The sequence below is a fragment of the Ceratotherium simum genome, chromosome 16 (assembly GCF_057802395.1).
Source record: "Ceratotherium simum simum isolate JZ-2026a chromosome 16, ASM5780239v1, whole genome shotgun sequence".
In the NCBI taxonomy this organism is placed as follows: domain Eukaryota; kingdom Metazoa; phylum Chordata; class Mammalia; order Perissodactyla; family Rhinocerotidae; genus Ceratotherium; species Ceratotherium simum.
In genome coordinates this window covers 10,692,707-10,710,714 of record NC_141915.1, presented here as the reverse complement: position 1 = coordinate 10,710,714, position 18,008 = coordinate 10,692,707, and the positions used below count along the sequence as shown (strand labels likewise).

General features: G+C 44.9%; 1 protein-coding gene across 1 annotated transcript in view; it reads left to right on the top strand.

The window, feature by feature from the left end:
• DNAH2 (dynein axonemal heavy chain 2) overlaps positions 1 to 18,008 on the top strand; it is a 96,330-nt gene that overhangs the window by 26,592 nt on the left and 51,730 nt on the right. Inside the window, exons 15-30 of the mRNA XM_014789551.2 lie at positions 7,729 to 7,875; positions 8,671 to 8,827; positions 9,070 to 9,309; positions 9,599 to 9,787; positions 9,986 to 10,133; positions 10,614 to 10,806; positions 12,213 to 12,413; positions 12,499 to 12,655; positions 13,015 to 13,189; positions 13,614 to 13,777; positions 14,873 to 15,034; positions 15,137 to 15,240; positions 16,268 to 16,424; positions 16,575 to 16,657; positions 16,774 to 16,954; positions 17,333 to 17,471. Coding sequence (XP_014645037.2) covers positions 7,729 to 7,875; positions 8,671 to 8,827; positions 9,070 to 9,309; positions 9,599 to 9,787; positions 9,986 to 10,133; positions 10,614 to 10,806; positions 12,213 to 12,413; positions 12,499 to 12,655; positions 13,015 to 13,189; positions 13,614 to 13,777; positions 14,873 to 15,034; positions 15,137 to 15,240; positions 16,268 to 16,424; positions 16,575 to 16,657; positions 16,774 to 16,954; positions 17,333 to 17,471 — 2,597 coding nt within the window. The remainder of the gene's footprint in view (positions 1 to 7,728; positions 7,876 to 8,670; positions 8,828 to 9,069; positions 9,310 to 9,598; positions 9,788 to 9,985; positions 10,134 to 10,613; positions 10,807 to 12,212; positions 12,414 to 12,498; positions 12,656 to 13,014; positions 13,190 to 13,613; positions 13,778 to 14,872; positions 15,035 to 15,136; positions 15,241 to 16,267; positions 16,425 to 16,574; positions 16,658 to 16,773; positions 16,955 to 17,332; positions 17,472 to 18,008) is intronic.

The window sequence follows — 18,008 nt, the reverse complement described above, 5'->3', positions numbered from 1 at the left end:
AGGTTAACAATATGTGTGGGAGGTTTTCCATTCTGTACGTACAAAAGTATGTAATTGCTTTTCATGATTGACAGCATCCCGTAGTTTGGCTGTACTTGTTTGAAGTTAATCACTCGGCCCACTCTTGATGGACTGACAGGTTGTTGTACAGTTTCCATAAGGTTTCTGAATATTCTGTACTGGAGGATTTCAGCTGGGCTTCCTACACGTGTTCCCTTCCCTCCACAGTGGGAGTTCACCTGGTGTTGGGGCCTAGTGTCCATCTCGTTAGGAAAAGCTTAGGAGACAACTTTTTTGTCTGCCGTGATCATCTCTTGTCGAGGAACATGTGAGATATTTATCTAAAATACCGTTTGTGTAATCTTTATAGTAGAGTTTCACAAGGCAACTTTGGGCCAAATATTTATGGCCCAGGTTTAGCTGAAACCCAAACAATGGCTAGGCACTTCTTCCAGAGAGAAGAGGTGTTCCTGTCCTTTGGCAGTTGTTTTCTAGAGAGATGTGTTATAAGCTGCTTTACATTTTTGTGGTTTTAAGATAAAACGGCCTCAACCCAGTAAATAATGTATGGGAAAAAAACATGATCACAGGGAAGGATTTTGAAAAGTCTAGGCTCATCATGCCAATAAAAAAATCCAAGACAGTTGCAGCTTTTCCAAAGCGTGTTAACCCTGCAAGGAGGTGTGGATGGCTTGATCAGGTTTCCTCTTTGTGTTCAAGGTCTAGATAAGATCTTGGAATAAGCATGCTTTTCAGATGTCCCGATTATCCTCAAAAGTACCTGACTTGCCCTTAGTTCTGGGAGCCTTCCAGTCCCTAATAGCACCTATTTTATCTCACAGGGGGTTTTGTTATCCTACCTTATATCCCAAGTATTTGAACTCTGAAGTCCAAATTGGCTTTTACCATGTTTTATGGCCAGACCAGCTTTACAGATTGCACTTAATACAAACATATTCCAGATGTTGTCTATACCCTGGCTGAAAAGAGCTGTGTTATCACCATGTATGTAGCAGATTCCTCTGTGGAGTGGAACTTCCCCAGATCAGGGTAGGGGACACTGATGTCTGTTGGTTTTTTGTGTCTAGAGCTTCCTCTTTCTCCTTTTTTTCCCCAGTCATATAGCACTTTCTCCATCGGGTCAGGTCGTTCAGGGCTGTCAGCTCTAAACTAAGCCAGCTCCACTTCCCTATCTCTACTGCCTGACCACTTGTTTGAGGATAAATTATAAAATATTTTACTAAAATAGTTCCCCAGACCGATTTTTTTTCCGAAATTCTATTTGTCAGTAAAGTAAAATTTGCATCCCAGAAATTTATCGACAAACTTCTGGCAAAGACTGAACATCACTGTGAAAAAAGTTCCGCATAGGATTTTCAGCTCAACATCAGGAAGATATTATCCAAATTCATCCTGTTAACCCACAAGTTATAATTTGATGATTTGCCTTAAAGTTATTTTGAAAATCTTGTCAAGATGAAAAAGAGAAGAAACATTTTGGTGCAATGTTGGATAGCATACATACCCAAGTGGGCTTGCCATGATGTTTAGGGAGACAAATTCAAGGCCTCCAGTTTGAAGAACATATGAAAATATGTTTATGCTACTGAAATGGTCCCATATATATTCACACCCCTCTGTCCTCCCGATATAGTTATAACACAATTTTTGGTTAAATCAATATTCAGTGCTTATCTTAATATGACTTTGTTAGTATTGTTTACTACTGAGCCAAGTAATTTTCTGTTGCTATAGTTCTTTCCTTCCTTGTATGACATTTTGCTCTCTTTGCAATTAATAGTTACCTCACTATTTTAGTTAGCACACTATTCACTATCATTAATTCTTCCAGACCAACCAATAAAACCTTTTTGAATAATATTTTTCCTCACTATCTGATATGTCAGGTATGTTATTGGTTTCATGTTTTTCTTAGAGCTATCCGTCCTGGAACTCCCTGTCCAATTGCTTCAGTCCAATTGGTTGGTTTTGAGGCCTGCTACACAAGTGTCACTCTGGGACTTCCCTGAGCCTCTTTTCTTGTTTGATTTCCTATTTCCTTTGTCTTCCTCTTTCTTGGTTTATGCCCTTGTTTTGGTGGCGTGCATCCTTTAGTAGTTTTCTGAGAAATGGTGCATAGGAAATAAATTTTTTGAGTTCTTTCATGATTGACAACTATTTTCTGCCCTCCACTTGGACTTTTGGCTGGGTTTGGAATTTTAGGCTGAAAATAATTTTCCTTTGTTTTGGCTTCTCTCTTTTACTTTGCAGGCTTTCCTTAAATGTCTCTCTCAGATAGAAACTGCTCATTTGTATCTGAGAGAGGCTTATTCACTTTGAAGAATTTTGACACAGTTTCAAAAATAACACATTAGTGGAGATCAACAAGGTTTGGAAAAAAAGCATTTCTTTTTCCACAATCTCTTAAAGCATGTATCACAAATAAATGAGCATGTGAAAATAATTTTCTTCATTGGAAGATTCCTCTCCAATAAGGGTGAAAATATAATCCTTTGCAAAACTTGAAATGTGCAGTTATCTCCTACATTGTTAATTCAGTGCTTGCCTGTAGAATAGACACAAAACATTCTGGAATTTTCACCTCAATATTCTTTCCAAATAACATTTCAGTAATAATCAGAATGTGAAGTTTCATGAGAGCATCTTCAGGTTGTAGGGCTTTTATGCTCTATGACTAAAAAGTGCAATTTCATTAAAAAAAAAAAAGAAACCACACAGATTTAAAAAATCAAGTGATTTTATTTAGGATTTTTTATTTTTAAAATATTCTATATTTTCTTCTGGTATTTTGTGATTTTATTCTTTGCATTTAGATCTTTGATCCATTTGAAACTTATTTTGATGTAGGGAGAGAGGTGCAGATGCAACTTGAGCTGTTTTTATTTTTTACCCCCAGATGGCTAGCCAGTGGGTGCAATCTCATTTATTGAGCTACTATCTTTATAATGTAACAAATTCCCAAGTATATTTACGTCTATTTTGGGATTCACTATTCTTGTTCTGGTATGTCTGTCTATTCATGTGCAGGAACCAAACTTTTAATTAGTGTCCTCATTACTCTCCTTTCTCAGAGTTTTCCTGGATATTTTTAATATTTATTTCACATAAGAACTTTAGAATCAATTTGTTTAGTTCCAAAAATAGTCCTGTTTCTATTTTTATAGGAACAAGGAGTGGGTTAAATTTATAGGTTGACTTAAGAAGACTGGACATCTTTAAGATGAGTCTTTCTGTCCAAGAATAGCTTTTTTCCCCCAATTTATTTAAGTCCTGTTTTTTGTTCCTAAGTCATTTTTCTGTATATATTAACCAATTAACAAGAAATGTTATAATATATATAACATATATATATGACAGACATACCAGAACAAGAATAGTGAATCCCAAAATAGACATAAATATACTTGGGAATTTGTTATATTATAAAGATAGTAGTTCAATAAATGAGATTGCATCCACTGGCTAGCCATCTGGGGATAAAAAATAAAAACAACTCAAGTTGCATCTGCACCTCTCTCCCTACATCAAAATAAGTTTGTAATATATATAAACATTTCTTGTTAATTTATAAATTTTTGGCATTTTATTTTTATTGTTTTAATTATCATGGGGCCCTTTGCCTCCGCAATAATATTTAACTGGTTACAGTTTTTATATTGGAAAACTTTGATTTTTAATAAGTTAATTTTGTACTCAGCCACTTTTACAAATAATCTTATTGTTTAAAATAGTTTTTTCCTTGAAAAAACATTTTTTATTATGAGACGTATCATACACCCAGAGAAGTACTTACAGCTTACATATTCAGTTTAACAAGTCAGTATAAAATAAACACCCTTGATTTATTTAAGCAACTATCACCCAGGTCAAGGAAGAAACTTTGCCAGCAGTCCAGCAGCCCCCCACTTATAATTATTTTTCAGTTGAATTAGTGGTCAACACTTAAAATTCAGGAAATTTTATATAAAAACCCACATTCTGGCCTCTCTTGAAAAATGAGACAATGCAGTCGCACTGGGCCTGCGTTCCCACATGGTAGCAGTTGCCTGGAACCCTGGAGCAGTTGCTCTTTTAGATGGACCGTGCACTCTTTAGCTCGGTGTAGGTTGCCATTTATCATCACACTTGAGCTACACCTGCCTTGGCGATGTCGGAATTTCTGAAGTTTTCTTTTGACTGTAAAAGCCAAAGGAGTGGTAGTTGGTTGGCTGTTGGAAAGTGAGGCTGAGGGGGACGTGCGGCTCTGGTTTAGGCAGGGGGATGGTGCTGTTCCCTGAGACAGGAGCTCAAAGTTTGCAGAGCAGATGATGAGTTTGTTTCCAGACACAGTGAGTTGGAGGTGCCCGTGGGACAAGCCAAGGGGAGATAGAGCTCAGGTGGCCGTGTAGATTTGGGAGTCATCAGCTTATAGAAAGCAGCTGAAGCTGTTGCAGTGCATGAGATACCCAGGGAGAGTGTTGGATGTGAAGAACCTTGAGGAGCCCACATTTAAGGGAGCTGCAGGGGAAGCGGACTCTTTGCTGAGTCTCCAGCTCCTAGCTGCATGCGACTTCCAAGGGACACTGGAAAGAGAAGGATACTTCTACTGAAGGGCAGGGCAGACCAGGAGAACGTGGTCTGGAAGCCAGGGAAAGAATGTGTCTGAAGAAGACGGAGAGGAGTCCGCCACAATGTTAAGACCTGTGGATGGATCAGGGAAGATAAGGCCTGAGGAGGTCTGTGGGGTTTAGCTACCAGAAGTCCTGGGCGAGCTTGATGAGAGCAGTTTTAGAGGTGAAGAGAGGGCAGCTCTCACCCCTCATTCTCACTGAGAAATGGGAAGAAAGGGAATTTTTGAGGACGATTCTTTATTTTTTTTAAGATTTTATTTATTTTTCCCCCCAAAGCCCCAGTAGATAGTTGTATGTCATAGCTGCACATCCCTCTAGTTGCTGTATGTGGGACGCGGCCTCAGCATGGTCGGAGAAGCGGTGCGTTGGTGCGCGCCCAGGATTCGAACCCGGGCCGCCAGTAGCGGAGTGCGCACACCTAACCGCTAAGCCACGGGGTCGGCCTGAGGACGAGTCTTTAAAGAAGGTAGGCTATAAAGGGGAGCCGAGTGTGGTATCTGTTGGAGTATGTGGAGTCAGGGAAGTGCTGCTTTTTGTTTTTGTTTTTGTTTTTAAGATTTTGGAAACTTGGCCTTACTTAAGTGTTGATGGGAAGGAACTAGTAGATTGAGGGTATAGGAGAGCTGGAGAAGATGGCATCTCAGAAAGCAGGAGGGGGCCGGCCCCGTGGCTTAGTGGTTAAGTGCACTCCGCTACTGGCGGCCCGGGTTCGGATCCCTGGCGCGCACCGATGCACCGCTTCTCTGACCATGCTGAGGCCGCGTCCCACATACAGCAACTAGAGGGATGTGCAGCTATGACATACAGCTATCTACTGGGGCTTTGGGGAGAAAAAAGGAGGAGGATTGGCAATAGATGTTAGCTCAGAGCCAGTCTTCTTCAGCAAAAAGAGGAGGATTAGCGTGGATGTTAGCTCAGGGCTGATCTTCCTCACACACACACAAAAAAAAAACAAAAAAAAAAAACAAAAAAAGAAAGCAGGAGGAAACCGGATCAGAATGTAGAGCCCAGGATGAGGGTTTGGCCTTAGGTGGGAGGAGGCCTCTTCTGTCATAAATGAGAGAAATCATAGGTGTGGAGACAGGTACATTTATAAGTTTTGTAGCAGGAAGTGGCTGGAGTTCTCTGATGCCTTCTATATTTCTGTGATGGAAGAGGTGAGGCTTTCTGCAGAGAAGGGGAGCGCAGGAGGAGACCAGGTTTGAGAAAGTAGAGGATTTGCAAACAGTCACTGTGAGAACAGGAGGGAGAGCAGATTGGGGAAACCCCAGGGATGCAGCAAGCAGAGCCCAGTTGGGATGGGAGACCTTGAATATGCAGTATGCTAATCTGTGGGGTCACCTGATCTTCTCCAGCCTTGCTGGCTGCCTTCTCAGGGACACAGCGGGGAGGACAGTGGATTTAGCCAGGGTTGCTGTATTGCCAGGTGGCTTAGACTAATGAATGAAGCAAAAGAGTGAGGATTGGCAAGAGAGTGGTGAAAGTGACAGACGGCAGGGAGGAAGTGGAGATGGGAGGGGATGAATAGGCAGAAAAAAAGACCAGGGGTCAGTGCCCTGAGGATCCCTAATGAGGTCAAAGAACTGGTAGATTGGGAGGACTTGAGTGCAAGTGCTGGAATCGGGGGTGGTGGGGGGTGGAGCTAGGCTCAGGGAGTGGGGTGTCTGGGTGGGTTATCTCAGGGGTGGGGGAGTTGTGAAAGTCACAAATTCCAGCATGTGGCATGGGAGTGGCAGCTGGAATGGGAAGCAGAAGAAGGTCACTGGGTGTGAGGTGGCAAGGGACACTTACCATGAGGGCTATATGCAACTTTCTGGTATTGCATTTAATAAAGGAAAAAGGAACAAGTGAAATTAATTTTAATGTTTAACCCAATATTCCCAAATATTATCATTCCAACATGTAATCAATAAAAAAATTATTAATGGGGAATTTTCTGTTCTTTTTTCATACAAAATCCTCTCTGCCTTCCATCTTTGTATCTTTTTCTCTACTTTCTGAGAGATTTGTGTCAACTTTATCTGTTATCTTTCTCTGATTTTTCAATTTTCTGCTATCACTTTTGCCTTCCAGGAGCTCTTCCAGGGTTTGCTTGTAGCACATCCTGTTTTTATTTCACTGATGCTCTTTTGTTTCTGTTCTCTCTCTCGGGATGTGAGCGGCAGTCATGTTTGTTTTTCTGGTTTGGGGTGGGCAGTCTTCCTTCCTTCCTCACCGCCTCTGTCCCCTCTTGCTCCCTTTGAGTGGTTTTTTTCGCTTGTTTTGTTTCGCTCCCACCTTTTGTGCTAAGAAAGACAGAGGCCAGTGTTTTGTGGCCCTTGGTCATCTGTCCCTATTTAAGGGAAGAGAGCTGGAAAGCTGATTGGAAGCTCTGCCGAACAGGTAGTGGACTCTCAGCTGTGAGCTCCACTGCCGGCTTGTCCCGGTGGGCTGTTCTCAGGGGACCCCTGAGGTCATCATCCTTGGGACTTTTCCTCTTGGGCTGGTCAGAGGCCACAGAAAACAGTCTTTCAACTTCCTTCTGGAGAGTGTAGGTCCAGCTGCTAGAGGGCTGGTTTCTGGGTGGGAAAAGAAGGCTGGGCGTCTGCCCTTTGCATCAAGAATATTACTCTCTCCTTCAGCTGGGCCTGGGGTCCCCAGTCCAAAGACCCTCTGATTGTCTCTGTACTGCCTTCTCCAGACGAGAAGCCTTCAATCCCATGCTGGGGTGAGGAGGGGACTTGCTTAGCTGTGCAGAGTGGGGAGGGGCCTTGGGGAGAGCTGCTTCCTAAACTTCCTAAATTGGTCTCCCTGTTTTACTCCCACCTGCACCCCTTTCCTGAGATACTTGAAGCCACCGGCCCCTGGGACTTCAGAGAGGCTTCTTATCTGTCTCCATCGCCAGCTGAGGATTCCAGTTTTGCTCCTTATCCATCTGCTTTTCATCTTCCAAAACTTTTCTATTGTTCCTTGTATTGGGGGGCTTATGCCTTAAACAAAAACTCCCTTTACAGTTGTTTAGTGGTTTGGGGAGCCCTGCACCCCTTGGTCCATTGTTGGTTCTAGTTTATGCCCTTGAGGAACCTCCTCAGCTGCTTTGCTTTTCTTTCTCCCCAAGGTCCCTGCTGATTCTCTTTGTGGAGATTGACTACTGGGAGCGGCTGCTGTTTGAGATACCCCATTATGTGGTGAACGTAGCCGAACGAGCCGAGGACCTGCGAATCCTTCGTGAAAATCTGCTACTCGTTGCTCGAGACTACAATCGGTGGGGCTCCGGTCTGCGTTGCAGCCCTCCTGTCTGCTGTTTTATGCCTCCTCTTTGTCTTATCTGCCCCATGATGTTATCCGTTTCCTACAGTCTCCGTCCTTTAGATTTAGTCCGTCTCAAAAAAAATCGTTTCCTCTACTTTTACAGTCCGATGATGATTCCTGTCCCTTGCAGTTTTGTCTTCTAGCTTTAGGGTAGAGAGCAAAAACAACCAGGTCCCCTCCCACCCCACAGGGCACTCGGACCTTATATATCTACTGTAGGCCTGGGTCTTTAGGAATGAAACTGGGTGGCATCAGGATTATGGGCATGGAATAACATCAGAGTCATTGAACCAAGGCCGGGCTGGCACCCCTTCTCTGAACTCCCTTGGTACTCATTTCTGGAGTGAGGTATGGCTCTGGGTTGGGGACCTTTCTCAGCCCAGTTCAAGTCCAAGGGGTGGAACCACCAATCTTGTTTGAATGTCTAGAACTGTACTGTCCAGTATGGTAGCCACGAGGTGCATGTGGCTGTTTCTATTTTAATTAATTAATTGAAATTAAATAAATTTTAAAAATTCAGTTACTTATTTGCACAGGCCACATTTCAAATGCCCCACAGCCACATGTGGCTAGTGGCTACCGTGTTGGACAGCACAAATTGTAGAACATTTCCATTATCGCAGAAAGTTTTATTAGAAAGCAATAGTCTAGAATTGTGAACTTTCAGATTTCTCCACAAAGTGTCCTAGTGTGGAGAAGAGGTCTGCAGAGCTTGCCCCCCCAACCACCAGTCTTCTCTCATACGCAGGATTATTGCCATGCTGTCCCCAGATGAGCAGGCCCTATTCAAGGAACGGATCCGATTCCTGGATAAGAAGATCCACCCTGGACTCAAGAAACTGCACTGGGCCTTGAAGGGGCCTAGTGCCTTCTTCATCACAGAGTGCCGCATACATGCCAGCAAGGTGGGCCATGGTCATTAAACCCTAAAGATCTGCAAGGCTGACCGAAAGGCTGGTGCATGGGTAATTAATTCCTGAGTCCTGGGTAGTGGTGGAGAGACCGGGAGTAGTGTGAAAGTATGCTTGGGGAAGGACTTTTTTTGGTGTCAGCAACTCTAGCTGGAGGACAAACGGGAGGATAAAACTAGGCTCAGAGGTCTTTCCCCAAGCTGAAACAACCCCCCATGGCTGGGGTCTGACTCCAGGTGCAGGCAATTGTGAATGAGTTCAAGGCGTCCACTCTGACCATTGGCTGGCGAGCCCAAGAGATATCAGAGACGCTGCTGGTACGCATCAGCGGCAAACGGGTGTACAGGGACCTGGAATTTGAGGAGGACCAAAGAGAGCATCGAGCAGCTGTGCAGCAGAAATTGATGAGCCTGCACCAGGATGTGGTGGCCATCATGACCACCTCCTATGAAGTCTTCAAGAATGATGGCCCTGAGGTAGGGGTCCTGTGGCCAGGGCTTTGTGGTTGGGCATTCTTCAGTCCCCCGGTCCCATCAGACCATTCTCTTGGTCTTTCCCTTTTTCCACCAGTGTGTGCTTCTCAAACATCCTGCTCTTGTCTTGGATTCGCCCAACCTTCAGTCTTTCAATCCTTCTTCCTTCAGGACTCAGTGTCCTGCCTTTCTATCTAGCCAGCTTGTTCCTTTCCCCATTGGCTGGTTCTCATTTCTTAGGGCCCGCCCTGTCTTCCCTGAAGGGTTCCATTTCCCCATCTCTTCCCACCAGATTCAGCAGCAGTGGATGCTGTACACGATACGATTGGACCACATGATGGAGGATGCCCTGCGCCTGAATGTGAAGTGGTCACTCCTAGAACTGTCCAAAGCTATCAACGGGGATGGAAAGACCACCCCAAATCCACTCTTCCGAGTCCTTGTCATTTTGCAGAATGACCTGCAGGGAGGTGTGGCACAGGTGGGAATCACTTTGCCCCCAACACCCCAAAACTGTCATACTTTATTTGCCAGTTTCCTTCAATCCTTAAACGTGGCCCTTGGCCTTGACTTTATCCCACGGCCTCTAGGCCTGGTTCTGAGGTGTTCAACCTTACCAGTCCTGAGCCTTGACTCCTCCATGGCCTGTGCTAAGGCCCTCTCCACTGTGTTCCCATAGGTGGAATTCTCACCCACTCTGCAGACTTTGGCAAACGTGGTTAATGATATTGGCAACTGCCTCTTCTCTACCATCTCTGTCTTCCGCCACCTCCCTGAAATTCTCATCAAGTGCAAGTTTCATCGTGACCCCATCCATACAATTGTGGGTGAGTGGGCAATGGGGAGGACACCAGATGCAGAGGTATCAGAGGCTTAGGAATGGGTGGAGCTAGGGGGAGAGACCAGTGTGTGTTTCCAGACATACTGGGCCGATCATCTCCATGGGTGGAAAACCCAGGTCAAGGGGCCAGATTGGGGAAGGGAGTAAGGGCAGAGATGAGGGTCAAGATTAGGTGACTAGTGTTCAAGGGATTTGGGATTTGGGGTGGGAGATTAGGAAAGACAAGTTTGGGATTGGGGCTGGGATATAAGATGCCTAGATACCAACAGGTAAGATGTTCGAATCCTATGGATTAGAGTCATGCTTTTACTTTCTGCCTCCTCTGTTATTTTCTAATGTTCCTGTTTGAGCCATGTTTCTTTGGGGAGGTGGTATTGGAGTGGAGGGTCTGGGGCAGTGGCCAGGGGCCACGCTGGAGTTTGGGTTGAGATGGAAGTTAATGAGAAGCATTTTGCTGGGTCTTAAGAGCGAGATGAGGACATCAAGAAGATCCAGGCCCAGATCAGCAGCGGTATGACCAACAATGCAAGCCTGCTACAGAACTACCTCAAGACCTGGGATATGTATCGGGAGATCTGGGAGATCAACAAGGACTCTTTTATTCGTCGCTATCAGCGCCTCAACCCCCCTGTTTCTTCTTTCGACGCAGACATTGCACGGTGAGGAGTGAAGGTGGATATGAAGGTCTGTCCCTACGAGGAATAGAATCACTGGAGGAGGTCCAGGCCTAGAGCCTTGGGAAGGAGGGTTAGGTGTAGGGGGAGGTACAGAAAATGTGTGTCCTCAACTATGAGAAAAGAACAGGACCTAGGGCATTGGACCTTTGTTTTTCAAGGGGTAGAAATCAGGTAAAAGTTGGACAAGATTGAGGGAAAAAGCTGTTTTGGTGGGGAGTACCGTAGGGTTCTGTTGGGAAAGAAGAAATGCTAGGGATCCTAAAGATGAGAAAAGTGAACACTTTCATTATAAGAAAGCAGATTGGAGTTAAACTGAAGAAGATTCTTAAATTCTCATCTGAACTCCCATCTGTTTGTCCTCTAGTCATTTGTTCATTCATTCATTCAATAAACCCATGTCCTATGGGTCAGGAGGAATAAAAAAAAAGAGATGAACATGTTTTTTTCCTCCTGAGGGCTAGAGTGTAACAGAGAAGGTAAAAGTTTTGCTGGAAGAGCAATGGCTGTGGTGTCTTGAGAAGGGTTGAGAGCCCAGCTCCACCTCTGTAGCTGTGTAATCCTAGGCAGGTGACTTATATTCTCTGGGCCTTAGTTTCCTGAGAGACAGATATTATACCACCTCCCTTATAAGGTTGTGAGATTACTAAATATATGTGGAAGCACTTTGTAAGCTCTAAAGCACTGTGCTAATGTACTTCTTATTATTACACCAGCTTCAGTGGATTAAGAACTATGGTTAAGATATACAAGGTGCTAGGGCAGTTCAGTGGAAGGAGAGAGTTTCCAGCTAGGGGCATTAGGAAAGGGAGGACATGAATGAAGGGAGTGAGTTTGGGGCTGGGCTTTCCGGGATGGGTAGGATTTCAACAGGCAGAGATGGGCAGTGGGAGGGCCTTCCAGCTAGAGAAAATAGCGTTAAGAAGAGGCATAAAGATGGGAACACATGAGCACGTTCACCAAATAGTGAGTACTGTGGTCCAGAACACAGGGACAGGAGAGGAAGTAGGCAAACAGACAATTCTCTCAATAACCTTGTGAGGTAGGTTCTGTTATTATCACCATGTTGCAGGTGAGGAAACTGAGGCTCAGGGGTCACAGAGCTACTATGCAGCACAGTGTGAACTGAACCCAGATCTATGTGACTCTAAAGCCTTGAATACCAGATTAAGGAGTCTGATTGCTATCTCATAGGCAGTGGTGGGCAAAATGACATGATGACTGCTGTATGCCTGGGATGGATTGACATGGGAGGCACCTGGGAGTAGAAGGATACTTTCGAGCTGCTGCACAGGTCTGGGTGGTAAGAAATGAGAACTTGAACTAGCGTCAGGGCAGTGAGCACTTCTGCAAAGAAAAAAACATCCTAGCGGGGATATGGGCCCTTTCAGCTACACGGAGGTTGCTAATAACGTGCAGAAAGAGGAGACAGTCCTCAACATCCAGTTTGTGCTGCTGGACTGCTCGCACCTCAAGTTCTCGCTGGTGCAGCACTGCAATGAGTGGCAGAACAAGTTCACGACTCTGCTCAAGGAGATGGCAGCCCGGCGCCTCCTGGAGCTGCACACCTACCTGAAGGAGAACTCAGAGAAGTATGAGCTTGGGCGCCCAACTCAGGCGTGGGGAGGGCAGGCCCTGTCCTTTCCACTTACCAGCACTCTCTTTGCCTGCCTTCAGAATCAGCCACCCTCCCCAGACGCTGGAGGAACTGGGGGTCAGTTTGCAACTCATGGATACCCTGCAGCATGACCTGCCCAATCTGGAGACCCAGATCCCTCCCATACATGAGCAATTTGCCATTCTTGAGAAGTATGAGGTGCCAGTTCAGGACAGTGTGAGTTCCAGTGGTGTTTGGTCCACCCAATCCGGGTCTTCCCAGCATTAGATTGTAGGGGAAGCGGACTCCCTATGTTGTAGCCCTTGTGCTATCAGGTGGGAGAGCTGAGAAGTGAGTGGGGGAGAAGGCACAGGATTCAAAAGCCTCTGAGAGCCAAAGCAAACTCAAATGATATTTTGAGTCAGCTTATGGATTTCTTATAGGCCCTGCAACTCATTGCTTGATTCTTTGGGCCTCATTGAGTGTAGAACTTGGCCACAGACTCTGGTCCAGAGGATCAGAAAAGAGTCCTTAAAAGCATTGGTGAGAAGGACAGACCTGCTTGTGCGTCATCCTGCCCTCTTTGATGTCCCCAGGTACTGGAGATGCTGGACAGTCTCAATGGGGAGTGGGTCATCTTCCAACAAACTCTCTTGGACAGTGAACAAATGCTGAAGAAACACAAGGAGAAGTTCAAGACAGGCCTTATTCACTCAGCTGATGATTTCAAGAAGAAAGCACATAATCTTCTGGAAGAATTTGAATTCAAAGGTACCACTTTCTCAACCTCTCCCCCTTCTTTACCTTTGTTTTGGACCCAGTCTTTGAAAGTCCTGAGGAGGTGTGAACAGGATGAGCGGAGGAGGGATGGTGCTGGGGAAGGAAAGAGCTGTAGCGCTTTTCTCAGCAATGTGCCTGTTGTCACTCATTTTTGGTTGGAAGGTAGCAGCCCACAACATTTCCAGTGTACGACTTCCCATGTCCCTGTTTCTGATTCTAGAGCCGTGTTTAGTAGTTTCTGCTAAGATTAACCATCATTCTTTCAATGCATTCCCTCCTATTTTCCATCCCTTCCCTCTCTTGTGGGAAGAGAGAAGGGAGATTTGTCCACAAAGAGGTAGGAGAGCTATGATGGTCCTTTCAGGGGGCCATGGCCTCGAATGGGAATCTGAGCTTCATCTTGGATTTGCCACAGGCCCCTTCACCAGTAATGTGGGACATCAGGCTGCTCTAGAGCAGATTGCACAAGTGCGGGCCATGCTGAATGCCATGCGAGAAGAAGAGAACATTCTCCGTGCCAACTTGGGCATCTTCAAGATCGAGCAGCCAGTCTCCAAGGACCTGCAGAACCTGGAGAAGGTGGTGTGCTGAGCGAGGGCCTCGTGGTAACCAAGGATAGGGAGCTGGGGACAGGAGAATGGGTCCCAAGGGCCTGGAAAAACAGCTGGGACCAGGAAAATGGGTGCGCAAGGAGCTTTTTAAAAATATTGAGGTAAAATTCAGATTACAAAATAACCTTTTTAAAGTGAACAATTCAGTGGCATTTAGTACATTCACAATGTTGTGTAACCATCACCTCTAGTTCCAAAATATTTTCATCACCCCAAAAAGAAACCCTGTACCCGTTAGCAGTCATTCCCCATCCCTTCTGCCCCCAGCCCCTGTCAACCATTAATCTGTTTTCTGTGTATATGGATCTACTTATTCTGAACATTTCATATAAATGGAATCATGCAATATATGGCCTTTTGTAGCTGACTTCTTTCACTTAGCATAATGTTTTCAAGGTTCATCCATGTTGTAGCATGTATCAGTACTTCATTCCTTTTTATGGCTGAATAATATTCCGTTGTATGGATTTACCACATTTTGTTTATCCATTAACCAGTCAATGGACATTTGGGTTGTTTCCACCTTTATTTGAGTGGTATTGTGAGTAGTGCTGCTATGAATATGTGTGTACTTGTATTTGTTTGAGTCCCTATTCCCAACTCTTATGAGTATGTTTGTAGGAGTGGAATCCTTGGATCATATGGTAATTCTGTGTTTAACTTTTTGAGGAAACCAGCAAGGTATTTTCCACAGCAGCTGCACCATTTTACACTCCCACTAGCCATGTATGAGGGTTCCTATTTCTCCAGATCCTTGCCAACACTTATTTTCCTTTTTTTTTTTTTCATTTTAGCCATCCTAGTGGGTGTGAAGTATCTCATCAAGGTTTTGATTTGCATGTCCCTACTGACTAATGTTGCTGAGGATATTTTCATGTGCTTCTTACTTGAGGAGCTCTTAAGGCAAGAGAGTGGGGAAAAAAATGTGAACCGAGGAGGCAGCTCTGTTTTCTGGAGGGAAAAGCTTCTCAGACTGAAAGGAGCAAAGGACTCGAGTGTTTGTCAGGGAGGAAGAGGGCAAGAGTCAGTGACTTAACACATCTTTCTGCTCTTGGCCATGAAGGAACTGGATGCACTCCAGCAAGTCTGGGAGATCACACGGGACTGGGAGGAGAACTGGAACCAGTGGAAGATTGGCCAGTTCCTGACCCTGCAGACGGAGGCCATGGAGACTATGGCCCATGGGCTATTTCGTCGCCTCGTAAGACTAGCCAAAGAGTTTAAGGTGTGTGGGGAAAGGAGTGGGGGACTGAAGACAAGCCAGTTGAGGAAGGGGGACTGTGCAGGAGGACCATCAGGTCTTCTGATGTCTCCCACTTTTGCTTAGGACCGAAACTGGGAAATTATTGAAACCACTCGTTCCAAAATAGAGCAGTTCAAGAGGACCATGCCTCTCATCTCGGACCTGCGAAACCCTGCCCTGCGAGAGAGGTGAGGCATCTCCTCCTTCCTGGGGGCCACCATCTGGCCTGTGCCATCGCCTGGTGCTTTCAGTTGTCCCCTCCATGGCATTCATAGCTCTCTCTGCCCCTCTGTCCCCAAACACGGCATTGAAGAAGGCTTCACCAGAGCTGCCACTGTCCTCTGTTTCTCACACTGTCCTGGGTTTGCAGCCTTCCTGGCTCCTTCTCTGCCTCCTTCCCCTCTGTCTCCCCTCACTGTATGTTGTCTGTATAGTGAAGCTTTGTGTCTTCTGTCATACAAAAGCTTTTATTTTGATGTAGCCAAAAGTATACCTTTCTTCCTTTATGAGTTTTGCTTTTGTGCCTTGTTTAAGAAGACCTCCCTTACCCCAGAGTTATAAATGCATTCTCTCCATACTTTCTTCTAATATTTTCTAATTTTGTTTTTCAAGTTTAACTCTTTTAATGCATCTGGAATTTATTACATGATAGAAGATGGCTTTGAAACCACTAAGGATAGAATAAACTATTTTATAAATGGTGTTTTAATAATTATCTATCCATCCATTTAGGAGAAAATAATTTTACTTCTTTTGCATTGCCTCCAGTATAATGTTTCTGGCAATGCTTCACCATTAAATATTATGTGATTAAGTATAATCTAACCACTTTATTTGCTTAAGCTACTTAACTTCTCTAAGCCTCAGTTTCTTCACCTATAAATGGAATGACAATAATTCCTCATTTATAGAGTGGTTGTGAGAAATAAATGAGATGTTTTATGTAAAGCACCTAGCCCAGTGCATAATCTATAGTAAACTTGCAATAATCCGTCTTAACTCCCTCTCTAAGAAACAACACCTCAATCTCTGTATTCTCCACAGTGCTGAAGATTGTAGCTAAGAGCCTATTTAGTAAATATGTGTTGAATCATGAATTAATAAATACATGGAATCATAATATCCTGATGGGAGAAAGCCTGAGAGTGATGCTAATACCTTCCAGTAGGCCCTGGTGTCTGGCCTCCTGATCCGACCTTCTGTCTCTGGCTACAGGCACTGGGATCAGGTCAGGAATGAGATCCAACGGGATTTTGATCAGGAATCTGAAAGCTTCACTTTGGAGCAGATTGTGGAGCTTGGGATGGATCAGCACGTGGAGAAAATTGGAGAGATCTCTGCCTCAGCAACGAAAGAGCTGGCTATAGAGTTGGTACGACAGAATCCTCTCCCACACTCCCGCATTTCCTATGCCTCCTGGAGCAAAGGCTTCCAGCTTTTCATCATCTGATGGCCCCTCCCAGCTCCTCTTTCCCTTGGAGATTAAATACCTGATTGCTCTGTCCCCAATTTCTTTCCACAGGCATTACAAAACATTGCCAAGACCTGGGATGTGATTCAACTAGATATAATACCCTACAAGGATAAGGGCCATCACCGACTCAGGTAGAGAGGGTCTCAAGGATCTAGGAGAGGGGGAGGGCTGTGTGACCTGGGCTGAGGAGTGGGACTGAGGCTTCACAGATGAGGATGGACTATGATTTTGACACCTTCCACCCCAGAGGTACAGAAGAAGTATTCCAGGCACTGGAAGATAACCAAGTGGCTCTGTCTACCATGAAGGCATCTCGTTTTGTCAAGGCCTTTGAGAAGGATGTGGACCACTGGGAACGCTGCCTCTCCCTCATTTTGGAAGTTATTGAGATGATCCTGACAGTGCAGCGTCAGTGGATGTACCTAGAGGTCAGGATTCACTCCCTGAGCTCTTCCTACATCCTGTTTTTACTCCTTTATTTGAGTAGGACCTAGATATTTGCCTTGTTAGCAGCCTCATTTTCCCACCTCTAAAGACATTCTTTATCTAGGACCCAAGCATCTGACTCTTAGTTATTACCTCTCCTATTCAGTTTCCTCCCTGAAAAGCCTTTGTTCTTCCATTTTCTCCTTGGACCCAGGTGCCTGGCCTCCCAGCCCCAACTTTCCTTCTAGAACTTGAGCATCTTGCCCTTTGATTCTGATGCTCCTTATCTTCTACTCAACTGTCATTGCTGGTCTGGGGACAGGGAACAGAGTGTGGAGAGTATGAGAAACAGCCTCTCACTGCAATTCTTGGCCCTGCAGAATATCTTCCTAGGGGAGGACATCCGCAAGCAGTTGCCCCATGAATCTACCTTATTTGACCAGGTCAACAGCAACTGGAAATCCATCATGGACCGTATGAACAAGGACAGCAATGCTCTCCGGAGCACCCACTATCCAGGTCTGAGCTCCATGGCCACGTGCTTCATTTACTGAAAGACTGACTGTTGTACCTGGCTTTCATACCATCATCATCGCCTCTTCCAAGCATTAAATAATAGTTTAGTAGTAAATTAAATTCAACAGATGTTTGAGTGGAGTATGATGTAGTGGTTAAGAGAATGGGATATGGAATCAGACAGACTTGAGTTCAAAATCTGACTGCTGCCTTCCTGATTGTGTGCTCTGGGGCAGCCTGCTTCCTCCGTACTACAGTTTCTCACCTGTAATAGGGGTGTTAATGATAGCTAGTTCTCAGGGCTTTTGTAAGTGTTCTAAGGGAGTATGTAACACTCAGTACAGTGTCTGGCATAAAGTTAGTGCTCACCTAATAGCTCTGTGCCTCAAGAAGCCCTTGCTGAGGCCTTACTCTTCTTCTCTAGCTGATTCATTCAATGAGATAATGGAGGTAAATGAGATAATGCAAATAAAGCACTTATCACATTAAATGGCACAGAGTAAACCCTTGGTTACTATTAGCTATTGTTATTATTACCTT